Here is a 13,190-nt window from a genome sequence, read left to right as displayed (position 1 = left end):
GGATGATTCTCAGCTCATTTAATACACAGACAACACACCTCGCCAGACCATGCAATGTGAGGGCTTAGAGGACCATCAGGAGAGCCTTGATTAATGCAATGACCGGTGTAGTGGTTCTCAAATGATGTCCAAGTGTGGCAAGTGTTAAGTATATAGCTCCCCTTTTAGCCACTGGTATTTTCTAGTTTATTATGGTCTTTTCTCTTGAGGCAACAATTGCTCTGGACACATCTACAACAATGGATTTCCACTGCTGCTTATTGCTCTGGTGCTCAAGGTCTGTTCCTGTGCAACCATTTTTCCGTTCACCAGTCCAACCCACTGTAGCCATATTTAGGATTTCTTCATATCAGCACCTTAACCATGTACATCCCATGCAGGGGTTTCTCTGTCCCTAAAGGTTCCCCCAGTTCCACGCCTGTCAGTTGCCATTTGCCTGTAGTATGCCAAGGTATTCACAGTTTGTGACCTAAAATGAGCAACAGTGCAAGTCCCTGCTTGGTTCACCTGAGGGAAGCGAGTTGGGAGGGATCTGAAGAGTGTTGAGTTTCTTCCCAGCACTTCTCCTTGTTATTACCCTGTTAGGCAGAGAGCAGCTCACATCAGAGCAGCTTTGAGGAGAAATTGGACACTGTCAGGTTATTAGTTGAGACTAAAAGTCACTGAATAGGAGTCTCAGAGAAACTGAAACATAAAAAACAAATCGGGATCTATTTAAATGAAAATCTGGAAAAAAAAAGCTCACCTGACAAGTCTCCAAAGTAAGTACATCTAGACATCATTTTCGACCTAAAAAAAAAAAGGAAAGTTAAAATACAGTAAATATAGTCAAATTAAAATGCACAGAAGAGTGGCCGATCTAAAATAACCTGTCGGACCGCATTACATAAAGCAACTCGCAGAGATAACACACAACTAGCACAAACACGCTCACACTCACATGCACTTTCCACATAGAAGGATTTATTTCTCCTGTCATAAAAGTTTTCTTTCACTCTGCCTATTTTCACATTCAGCTGTAAACAATAGCAGGAGCTCATTCTGTTCAACACAAGCAAGGTGTGGCTTTAAACAGCGCACATAAAGCCCTGGAACAGTATTGTGTGGGCGGGAAACATAGTCACACACCTGAGAGCTTCCGTGTTGGATCACAACAGCTTTTATCAAGAAAGGTAGGACTGCTTTTATTTTCCAAGATGTCTCCTGTAAAGATTGAACAATTTAAAAAGAAACCATCATGAGGTGTTGCGACCGTTAAGATTATTTAAGTGTAAATGAGCTAATGCTAAGTGAAAACATGACCATGAAGGATTTCCCTCCAGTACACAGCTGTGTTCTGCTTAAGGTCCCATCCTCTGTTAAAACATTCTCGGAGGATAAGTATATATATGTATTTTCTTTAATATTGACATTATTACTAGTAATCAATAAAGAATAATTATTATACTCTCATTATTTACACAAATATATACTATTTTCTGTTGCTGAATAACATTCCAGTTACACATATTTAAAGCTAGAACCTGTTTGTGTCAAAACAATATTTTAACTATTTTAGCTTTTTTTTGTTTTTATTCTAGGGTTCCTTAATAGCATATCTTATAATACACAGTGAATTTAACAGGCAAGGGATTATAAAATAAGATTTTAATGTCATTTTATATTTGAGGGAAATAGAAAGTGAACTGCATGCAACAGGATAGAATCAAAAGAAAACAAAGTTCTCAAACATGATTAAATTAAAAAAAGTTATTCATTTTACAGCCACAACTTTGATAACTACCGTAACCAATATTTGGCCTTCATTCATTCTCATTGTCCAGTTGCCCTGGCATTTATGAGACATTTTAAAGGTAATTATTGATTAGGGGAGTTAGAAAATATCAATAAAATATGATATCACAATATTTTTATTTCAGATATTGTATCGAAATTCAGTATCACTGTATTGATGTTTATTTTATGATTTATATTTCAATAATGTCTGTATAAACTTTCACATTTGATTAAAAAAAGTGTTTGCCCATTTCTTGGTTGCCAAAGCCAGAAAAAGTGTTGTTTCTCTTAAATAAACAATATATTGTTGTTCCTACAGTATCGCGATACATTGCAATGTTTGGCAATTATCGTCACACATGTATCGTGATACTTATGGTATCGCCAGATTCTAGCCAATACACTTTTATTTATTGATTTATTCATGAAGGGTTAATAGGTGAGGGACTATAAAAGTAATACCCGCAGAGACGAATGAAAATGCTTATTTGGCCCATTAAGTTTAAAATTCAGGGTGAGTATATTTGGTAATTCCAGGAGAGAGATGTTTCAGTCATCTTCAGTCAAATATTTAGACAGATAGTGTCCCACTTGTAACTTTAAAGTCATACATTTCACATGGTTTTGATTATTGAAGAAATGTGTTGCTACTATTCATATTTCTTATGCAACAAACGCAACATTCTTGTGACAAGGGCTCATTTTCTCATATGGGAAAAAGAACGAAGATTGGATAAGTTTCAAAAGGATTTTCCAAAAATGGTCAGTGTCGGAGTTCAGAGGCTGATCCTTCCCACTTTGATTTCCGTTGGACACGGTCCCAAAACATCTGCTTCTTTTATCATTGCAGCTGAGAGACTCTGGACCATGTTCTCCTCCGCCACCCCGTACAAGAATCAACACTACGCTGAACTGAAGAGTGCGTGCATTAAGGACAAGAAGCTGTTTGAGGACCCAGAGTTCCCAGCCACAAACACATCTCTGTTTTATAGGAAGGCCCCGCCAGGGGTCGTGCACTGGAAACGGCCAGGGGTGAGTGACACTGATGTCTAAAAAATCTGCTCATCTCAACAAGTTAATTCACTCGTTGCAGGAGATCAGCAGCGATCCTCATTTGTTTGTGGAGGGCATCAGCGCACACGACCTTAACCAAGGCATTGTGGGAAACTGCTGGTTTGTTGCTGCCTGCTCATGTTTGGCATTGAAGCCACACCTTTGGAAGAAGGTTTGTTTTCAACTCTTAAGTTATTTACATGGAGATTTAATTAACAATAATTGTCTCCACAAAGTTATTTACCTCAAATTTGAGAATGTATATTTTCTCAAATCTCTTTTTGACTCAAGCATACATCACTGTGTGGTAACATATGTAGATGGATATGTTGATAGAAGAAATTAACCCAAAGGCAATTGTTTCATCGCCAGAAAACAATATATTAACTCAAGTTTTTTAAATCACACACTGTCACAATACTTACATATATACAGATGGTTGTGCAAGATGTGTATTTTTAAATGACTAAAATAACCAAATATTTTAGTTAAATATACAATTTAAATGTCCACCTTTGGCAATATTCTCAATTTTTAATCGAAAATAAAAGCAAGTCTGTTTGTAGGTGATACCTGACTGGAAGGATCAGGAGTGGGACCCAAAACATCCAGAGAACTATGCTGGGATTTTCCACTTTCAGTTCTGGATATTTGGCAAGTGGATGGATGTGGTGGTGGACGACCGGCTCCCTACAATCAATGGAGAACTCATCTATTGCCACTCCAAGGACAACAATGAGTTCTGGAGCCCATTGTTGGAGAAGGCCTATTCTAAGTATGTCTAGATTTCTGCCCTATAATACCAAAATGAGCTTTAATAAAACATTTAAAAATGTTGTATACAGACTCTCTGCCTGCTACGAGTCACTGGAGGGTGGCAACACTGGAGACGCCGTGGTGGATTTTAGCGGGGCAGTTTCAGAACAAATTCGGGTGGAGCAGGATGCTTATTACAAAGACCAGAAAGAAATGGACAAGTTATTTGATGATCTTTTGAAGACATATGATCGCGGGGGGATCATAAGCTCCGGAATCAAGGTAAGAACGCTGATTTAAGACACCCGCATCAGAAAAATGTCATGTTTCTTTCGTTTAAAGGCAGAAGCACATGAAATTGAGCTGAAGATGGGAAACGGTCTGGTCAAAGGTCATGCATATTCAGTGACTGCGGTGAAGAAGGTGCGTTTGGGTCATGGCCTCCTGGCTTACTTCAAGAATGAGACGCTAAATATGATTCGCCTGAGGAACCCCTGGGGGAAGACAGAGTGGAATGGACCTTGGAGTGACACGTGAGACTAATTCTTATTACAACATTTTTGTTTTCCAAATGAGAGTAACCTCTAGTTTTGGAGGCGCTGAGAAAAGAGGTGGAGCATAGTCACAAGTTAGAACTTAATTAGTGACTAAATATGTGTATATAGGGCAATGTATTTTTCTTTTGGTATTTTTCCTCAATATTCAATTCTGTGTATTTTATTTTAGGTTGAACCGGAACCAACTTTTATTTTATTTTGGTAGCAATAGTTCCAAGGCACTTCCAGAACTATTTGTACCACAGTAGAAGCTAACTTTCAAACTTGATTCACAAAGGAAACAACTCAACTTTTACTCAACTTCAGTGAAGAAATGCAAGTGGCATCTATTTGACTATAAATAGTATGAATAGCCATATTTTGGTTTCTAGGAATTAAACATTTCACATGACTGTAAAGTGCAGCCGTGTTTAATGCAAACCAAGAGAAGGAAAGAATAAAACATCTCTTTGTTTAAGAGTTTCCAAAAGGAAGTTAAAAAGCACCTGCATGTATTTTAGGGGATTTAGTGCATAGTGGAATCAATTATTCACCCAACTAAGTGTATTTTTATCTTTTACGGGCAACAAAAAATAATGTGGTGGGCTGGATTTGACTCATCAGCACTTTCCATATGGTTGTGGAATTGTGGATCTACCAAACTCGGAGCAGGAATCTGGGGATTTGGCTCGTGGAAATGTTTCTGAAGGTCTCAGTTTCACTCATATGACTTAATAAGAAGCAGAAGCGGGATCACCAGAGGAACTCTGGACGACAGCGTTTTGATTTTCCTGTCTTTATAACTTCCTCTCCTGAAAAAATGTGTCTGCTCGGAATCACAAGTCGGCTCGAAGCTCTTGCGTCACAATGACCTCGGTCAAAAAAATTAATCTCAATTATTTCTGCCATGCTGTTGCAGCTCTCAGGAGTGGTCAAAGGTCGGCGACGCAGAACGAGGGAATCTTGGCATCACAGTGGAGGATGATGGGGAGTTCTGGTGAGGGATCCACAGTTGTTGTCCATCATATTAATGTCTTTTGTTTCACTCAATCCGTTAGTTTTGTAACTGCTGAAAGTTGTTGTTGAGGCTCCTCCAGGCTTATCAAACATACAGTAGCTGGTGTTTTTCAAGTGGCTCAGAGGAGCACACATGCCATTACGGATCCAGCCAGTAGAGGGCACACATAACCGACCTTGTGACACTAAAGTACATATCCGCCCACCCAACCCATCACAAACAGTGTCTTTGTAATAGCCAGAAACGGTTACTGTTACGGGTTGGGCTTTTAATCAATAATAAATTATTTGCTTCCTTATTTGATATCATTCATCGGTATCAGTTTTGTTTACATTTGTTGATTGCTGATAAGTAACAGACTAATATGCTGCTAATATGAATATGTTGTTTATAAATGTTGTGTCCACTACTAGTCAATACTGCCTAATATAATGTGGTGTCAAGATCATTATTTTAATATTAGAATATTACACGAAATGATAAAATAAAAAAATAAAAATAAATTGAATGTTTCTGATTTGATCATTGTTCATGTTTTTTAAACTCGTGGTGTGTTACAATTGTTAGTAACAGTATGGGCAGCCCCAGGGGTCATCAGGTCACTAACTGTCTATCCAAACAAATGCATTTACCAATTCTCTAGTTCCTAGTTGTACATTGTCGGCCTCTTACCTGAGTGTCCACTGCTTCACAGGATGTCGTTCACAGACTGGTGCAAGAACTTCACAGAAGCGGATGTTTGTCACCTCATCAACACTTCTGTGATCAGCATCCACAAGACCTGGCATGAAGTGGTGCACTTCGGCAGCTGGAGCAAACATGCAGACCCGCTGTTGAACCGCTCCGGTGGCTGCTCAAACTTTAAGCAGACCTTCCTGCAGAACCCACAGGTGCGAGACAGAAGCTTCGGAGAGAGAGTCCATGTTTTACTTCTTACTTTCTATCTTTTCTTTAGTACGTTTTTGACGTCACCAAGGAGGTGGACGAAGTGCTGATCTCTCTACAGCAGAAGGACATGAAGATCCACAGGAAGTATGGTCATGGCGAGAACCTGACTTTCGGCTTCAGTGTTTTCAGGGTAACATGCTGTTCAATAAGTCTAAGCATAGAGATCTTTATCTCAATTGTTTTATTTTTGGGAGGAAAATTGATTACATTCATCCCATCCCATTCTAGCTCTGAAAACAATTTAGGCAGAGAAAACACAAAGCAGCTCTTTATCCCAGCTACACAAGGTTTCCCTCAGGGGTGGGCAACAACCTTTTTATGCTTTTATACAAACTGCTAAACCCAAAAAACAGGAAAGTGGTCTTTATATGAGTGGTCTTTAAGTATTTATAAGATGCTAAAAACTGAAATGACACAATAAGATATTCCTTTATCTGCCCTACAGTTGGGAAAATTTACAGTATACAGTACATAAATAAATAAAATGAGTCAAGTAAGGTAAGGAAGTAAAGTGTGTTGTAGCATTTAAACTGTATTTGTATTACTTGTTTTATAGAAGAAATACATGAAGATATTTGTAAGGCAAACATTGTAGAAAACTCTATTAAAAATAAATGGATAAAAATGTGTTAAATTGATAGAATTTAATGTAATCTGATGAGTCAAAAATTGTGTCTTCCAGGTTGAGCTCAACAGGAAGTACAGGATGCACGACATTCTGACACAGAGCAACATAGAGACATCCACCTACATCAACGCCCGAACCGTGTTTATGAGAAGCAATCTGCCACAGGGTCGCTACATCATACTACCCACGACCTTTGACCCCATGGTTCTGGGAGACTATATGCTTCGGGTATTCACCGATGTAGACTCATCCTGCAGGTAACGTTTTCTTGTGTAGTACTGATGCTTTTTTGTTCATTTTGAATGATAAACAATTAAATTCCCTTTAGCTTTATGTTATTTTATTTTCATGCTCCACAAATGTCATTTGTGCTCAGCTATTTTTTTAGTAGTAGGAAATCAATTCATTTATTCATGATTTTTTTTTAACGGAATTTCTATTTATGTCTTAAATTAGTATATTTGTGTTGTTGCTCAGCCAGATTTAAATCTAAACATTTTTTTTTCACATATGTTTGTAACTGGACTCTTCATCATGATTTGTCCATTTCAGAGAGCTGACAGTTGACAAACCTCGAGTGCGGTGTTGGACTTCATTCCTGGGGTACCCACAAGTCGTCACGCACGTCTACGTTCACAGTGCTGAAGGGCTGGAAAACCAGGACAGTAGTGGAGGTTTGGGATCTGAAATCAATTCTACGTTTCATGAAGTTACTGAAATATTTGTTACCTTCAGGTGCAGATCCGTACGTGATCATTTCCTGCGAGGGCCGCTCAGTAAAATCCACTATCAAGCCAGACACCCTGGAACCAGAGTTTACCACCAGCGGAGTCTTCTACAGGAAGAAGCCCAGGAAGCCCATAACTGTGGAGGTAAGATGGTTCTGAAAATGTCTAGTTTCAAAAGGTGTTTGCTGAAGTTTCCTGCTCAATCCTGTTCAGGTTTGGAACAGCAATGCAGTCAAAGACCAGTTCTTGGGCCAAGTGGTTCTGTCTGGTTCTGTGAAGGACTCAACTCAACCCCAGAGACTCAAACTGAGGAAACAAGGTCGGCAGATGGCGGATGAGATGCCGGGAAGCATCAATCTGAGGATCGTCTCGTCAACTCAGCTGACCGCCATTTAACCTCAGCCGGCCAGAGCTACTGAGCCTGCAGTGTGACATCATAACACGTCACATGATCAGGCAGAGCCGCCTCAGCTTCATCATGCGTTTAACCTGGAGAGACGTTTTTTTCATTCTCAATTTTTCAATATTTCACAAGTTTCTACTCACACTGCAGCTCAATAAAATCCTCACTCTTTACATGTTTTTTTAACTTCCTATTACCTCAGTGATATCAGACACCACACATTAGAACGCAGGAGCCCCTTAAACCTCCCCAGACCCTGTATCTTCACATCACATGGCATATTTGCCCTTCAGCACTACAACACATGATTTTATTTTTTGCTAACCTTGTAGTGTTATCCAAAAGTTACAGGCATTTCAGTGAAAACACAGTAGCAAGGATGTCAGACAAAGACTTCTATAGCTGCTGACAAAATGTTTAGAAAACGTAATTATAAAGTCATATAAACATGTGTATCTTTATTTTGACATACACAGACTCATTTTTGCCCCAATAAAGACTCACTGTACAAGTTTAATTAAAAGACACAAGTGCTTCTCATCACTAATATCATTTGTGTTGTCTCTAGGTCAAGAAAAACCTCTTTATACATATGTATTATGGAAACCAAGGAGGTTGTTTACCTTGACCCTGAGAGAACACAAGGGCTAAATCAATTTCATTTGTTTTTTGGCTGTCATACTTCCTCCCAGTAGCAGAAATACACAAAACATTTGTGCATCCAAAACTACAGAACAGTCCACCCTTTGTTTTTAGTTGTTCTGTTTCGAAGGCAAACAAATGAAGCAACCTCTAGTGAAGAAAATCAATACGTCTCTTTCTCTTTTTATTTCGGTCCAGTTCCCAAACTGCATTTTTTTTTTACACTCAAGACACAGCCATGCACAATTCAAAGTTCAAAAGTCTATTGCTTCAATCACAATTAAAAAGAGTTTATCCAAAATCTCCTTTTCCCCAGTCGCTGTTTGTCCATTTCTTGGTAAGGGGGATAAGGAGGGGTGCCTGCTGAGGTATGCCAGATGGATCAGCAGTTTTACAAAGCTAGACAATAATAATAATTATAATAATAAGAGTAATAATAATAATTTAAAACGTTTTTTTTTGTCTTGTTCCGTTCTCTTGAGACACATTAATAGAATTTTTCACACCACGTGTTTAAACATTCAGAAGAAAGAAACATACAGGAGCAACCACAAAGAAATAGGGCACATTAGAAGGTGTCTCTAGTCCCAGAATCCATGTTCAGACCTGTAGATGGGTGATTCGTGTTCCCACACTGCTGCCTGACACATGGCTCCACTCGCACTCACACACACCGACTGTGTGGACCCGCACACACAATCCAGATCAAACCCACACAGGTTCCAGAAGTGCAGGACGTGTGTCCTTTTTCCAATTTCCGGGGTGCAAAAACATTTTCCGACCTGATCCTTTTAACTCATGTAACCCTGAAAAAAAGTGTTGGGTTGTGTTTATATTTACATTAGTACATACCGACAATCTATTTGAGGATGATACACAGTGTATAGTTTTTTTACATGCATGGAGTCACATCCTCTCTCTAACATCCTTCATCTTCTGCTGTACATCACTCGCACAGAAGGGGGGGGGGGGGTCTCCGCCAGATGAACTACAAAAAAGGTACTAACTCTACGTGGAGGTCTGGAAGGAATGCAGACGAATGACTTCTATTTTTAGTGCTCGCTAGTACAATCATAATATGACACACACACACACACTTAAGACACAAATGGACACACACAAACGATGGAGCAGTAACAACTGTGATTACTTCCTCTACAGACATTCCTGTGGAGTTGAGATTGTAAAAACTTCTTTAGCATGATCATGTCATGTTCATGACATCTGAGATGGATGTGAAACGGAGTCGTAAATCAAGTTCAAAACACAAAATCTGTGGTTAACTATTATGTTTCAATGAAAAGCGCTGACAAGGCACATCCCTGGTGAAGATCCAGACAAGTGTGCTTCCTCAGTGGTTCAAAATTGATGAAGCCTGCTCAGATTTCTTGGACCTGATGAGACTGGACTTATTGTTGGAATTGAAGAAATAATCATGACACAGGACTCGTAGGAAACCTTGGATCCCAAAGTGTGTTTGGTCAGGCAGCTGTTTTCATGCAGGTCTGGGCCCGGTTGGTCACGGCTCACCAGCATCTTCAGGTTTGACCCATCCATGGGCGCAAAGAAACTGGAATCAGTTTGTTTCTTGCCAATGTCGTGTCGATCTTTACTACACAAATACATGTTCAGACACGCACACACACACGCACACACACACTGGTGATGAACATGTACAGAGTTGCTGCAAAGGTTCACTTGGAGGTCTCTTTTTTTTTAGCAGCGACGAGCTGCAGGGTCAGAAGTCTAACCTCCACTCCAGGTCAGGGGGGCTCCAATTTCCTTGTGCTCTCTCTCTGAAGGTAACCGACGCCTTCTTGTGCTGTCGCTGCCTCCCCCTGCCCGAAACACCCAAGGTCCTGCCTCATGAGCGCACACTTAACAGGAGGACTCCGGTCTTGGGTGTGGAGACAGAGCGCCCCCTAGCGACTGCTGTTCTTAATGGCATCCTTTGCAGCTACAATCAGAGGCGTCAGGCTGGATAGTGGCTTGGCCAGCTTCAGGAAGGAGTGCTGCGGGGATGGAGGTCATACAGGGTCATTTGAAGGAATCATCCACACATGTATTGTGAGGTTTAGTGCATCAGTGTTTAAAAAACCAAAAAACTAATAGAGTCATATTCTTTAAAATACTTAACATTAGTTATACATTGGTTTTCACCCAAAATTCTACTTTACTCATTTTCTACTCACCCTAATCTCACTAAGCATTGGGATTTTTTTTCAGAGTAATCCTTTTTAGTTACAGACAAAAATGTATATAAACTTTCTTCATCTTCCTCCACAGCGACAGTTAAAAAAATCAGAATACTGTACTAGGTCATGTCCATCGTGTATTGAGTGTATTTTGTATCCCTTAAAGAATCTCATCATGCCTGACAATTTTAACCATATAAAACCTTTTATCTGCGTGCGATCAAAATAAATTTCATTGCCTGATTTGAAACCTAAGGATGTTGATGATTGAGAACCTCTAGATCGTTTATTATAAGGAGAGCGGCAACAGGTCAGTTTCTACTGTAGACACAAACACACCTGAAGGAGCTCCTTGGCGGAACCTCTGCGGTCCACATCCATTTCTAAGCAGCGGTTCAGGAAGTCTCTGAAGACCGAGGACAGTCTTTCTGGGTTCTGCAGCTCTGGAGTGCCGTTGGTAGCGATCAGGTACAGCGCCTGAAAGGACAAAGACTCATTTATACATGGAAAATATTTGCATATTTAATCCTCATGAATTCTGCATGAACTCCTGAGTCTTACCCTGAGAGGATTTTCATTCAAGTAAGGGGGTTCTCCTTCCACCATCTCTATCGCCATGATCCCCAAAGACCAGATATCCACTTTGGGGCCATAGGCTTTGCGAGTCACGACCTCTGGAGCCATCCAGTAGGGTGTCCCCACCATGGTGCTGCGCTTGTTCTGTTCAGGAGTGATCTGAGCACAGAAGCCGAAGTCGGCTGCAGGCGAGCGAAACACAGGTGAAGTCACATGAGCTTAACAAACCAGGAGTGGGTTAAGCAGGTTACAACCACACAATTTAAATCTTTTAAGATATACTCTGTGGGGACCAGAGTATTTAAAAAAAAAAAACGTACTGAGCTTGACGGATCCGTCCATCCCCAACAGGATGTTGTCACTCTTGATGTCTCTGTGGATCACCTGGTTGGAATGAAGGAAGTCCAGGGCTTGAAGACACTAAAGAAAAGATAGAGGATTCATTTAGACATTCTTCCTCGTCAACAGACAATTATTTAATGATTAAAGTAGGCTCACAACGCCCTCCTGACTCAAAAGGTCAGCTCATCTAAAGAGAGAGTGGGCGACACGAGTCTTAATCCAACTACTGACCTCTCTGCAAACGGCAGCGATCTGGCCCTCGTCCATGCACGTCTCAGTCACCACGTCCGTCAACGACCCTCCGGCCAAATATTCCATCACGACCCACAGCTCATCCCCAACTAAATAACTAGGAGCAGAAAAAAGAGCAAGACATCTTTACAGTTTAAATCCAACAACAAGGCACTAGTTTAGATCTTACAAACCCTACATAAATATACCACCTGATATTTAACTGCTTTACCAACAATATATCAGTGCACTAGGGGGAAATAATCTGCTCCAAAGAATTGTAAATGATACTGAATCCTTTAGCTTTCATTTCTTATCTTGAGCTCGAGATGACGGAAAATGGATTTAAAGATCATTTCTCTCCTTTTGGTCATCCTTATATTTTAATTAGTTAATTAATATAATTTTGCATTAAATACTATACTGTAGTTAACTATATTTAAAAAAAAATCAAGTTATCAACCTCTGTTTTGACTATTATGATGAGTTTCCTACACAATTTGATATGAATTGTTTTGTCTGATGAATGTACCACCCCATTCCAACAAGTCAAATCGTGAAATGGAAATACATTTTCAACTGTGATGTTGAATAACTGAATGCTATAATTGTTATTTTAGCTAGTCGCTAACAGTGCTGGCTGAAGCCTTCCTTTATTTTACTTTTCTGGTAAAAATAAGTGACACTGGAGTCAAAATAACTTAAATCAAAAAAATTAAGACAGAGGTAGTCTTACTAAAATGGTTACATGATTAAGAAAAATTCTGGTAGAATGTCACCGTTCTATCTATGTAAATCTGTGGTAACGATCAATGGTACGAGATACTGAAATGACGGCGACAGCGGAGGTGGAGTCTAGAAAGATTTGATGTAATTCCCTGCGATGAGAACTCACCTGTCCAGATAGTTGACTATGTTGGAGTTCTTGTTTTCCCTCATCACTAAGATCTCGTTGATGATCAGCTCCTTCTTGGGCTGTTGCTGAAGGTTCATCTGCTTGATGGCCACCTGAAGACAAACACAGAGTCACACAAGCACATTAAAAAAATTAAAAATGATAAGCACAACTTACCTCTTGACCAGTTGCGATGTCAATAGCCGTGTACACGGTGCCAGACGCTCTGATGAAACACACGGTACTAGTCAGTTTCATATCTTCATCAGTGGACCGATTACACTTTTTATGGTGGACACACCCTGGACATTTCTCCCTTCAGCGTAATGTATTCTGTTCTGACTAGGAAGGTAAGCTTGTCAACTGTAGAGTATATACTTTATATTACTTACTGTCTGTAATAAAGTGTGTAAAATAAGTGTTAAATCTTCACGTGTTGAAGGATTTAGGCTCACAAACGCTT

At 39.8% G+C, this 13,190-nt stretch overlaps 2 protein-coding genes across 4 annotated transcripts in view; one reads left to right on the top strand and one right to left on the bottom strand.

The window, feature by feature from the left end:
• The first annotated feature begins 570 nt into the window (after positions 1-570).
• On the top strand, positions 571-8,789 carry LOC148066854 (calpain-5-like). The gene is made up of 13 exons (XM_087807693.1): positions 571-752; positions 2,627-2,808; positions 2,870-3,001; positions 3,396-3,604; positions 3,675-3,867; positions 3,928-4,118; positions 5,041-5,118; positions 5,834-6,029; positions 6,095-6,217; positions 6,770-6,972; positions 7,268-7,389; positions 7,451-7,587; positions 7,657-8,789. The coding sequence occupies exons 1-13, from the start codon at positions 719-721 to the stop codon at positions 7,837-7,839; spliced, it is 1,983 nt and encodes a 660-aa protein (XP_087663819.1). The 5' UTR covers positions 571-718; the 3' UTR covers positions 7,840-8,789.
• The window catches only part of LOC148066853 (serine/threonine-protein kinase PAK 3), a 23,922-nt gene continuing 19,391 nt past the window's right edge, over positions 8,660-13,190 (bottom strand). For all 3 annotated transcript variants that reach the window (XM_087807696.1, XM_087807695.1, XM_087807697.1), the window contains 7 exons: positions 12,905-12,953; positions 12,728-12,840; positions 11,833-11,950; positions 11,580-11,679; positions 11,245-11,441; positions 11,023-11,160; positions 8,660-10,500 (listed from right to left, as the gene is read on the bottom strand). In XM_087807696.1, the coding sequence (XP_087663822.1) occupies positions 10,411-10,500; positions 11,023-11,160; positions 11,245-11,441; positions 11,580-11,679; positions 11,833-11,950; positions 12,728-12,840; positions 12,905-12,953 (805 nt within the window). In that variant the 3' untranslated portion in view covers positions 8,660-10,410. The remainder of the gene's footprint in view (positions 10,501-11,022; positions 11,161-11,244; positions 11,442-11,579; positions 11,680-11,832; positions 11,951-12,727; positions 12,841-12,904; positions 12,954-13,190) is intronic.

Source organism: Callionymus lyra, chromosome 14, assembly GCF_982586985.1.
Source record: "Callionymus lyra chromosome 14, fCalLyr1.hap1.1, whole genome shotgun sequence".
Taxonomy (NCBI): domain Eukaryota; kingdom Metazoa; phylum Chordata; class Actinopteri; order Syngnathiformes; family Callionymidae; genus Callionymus; species Callionymus lyra.
Note: the sequence above shows the minus strand (reverse complement) of the source record. Positions and strands in the feature narration are given on the sequence as shown.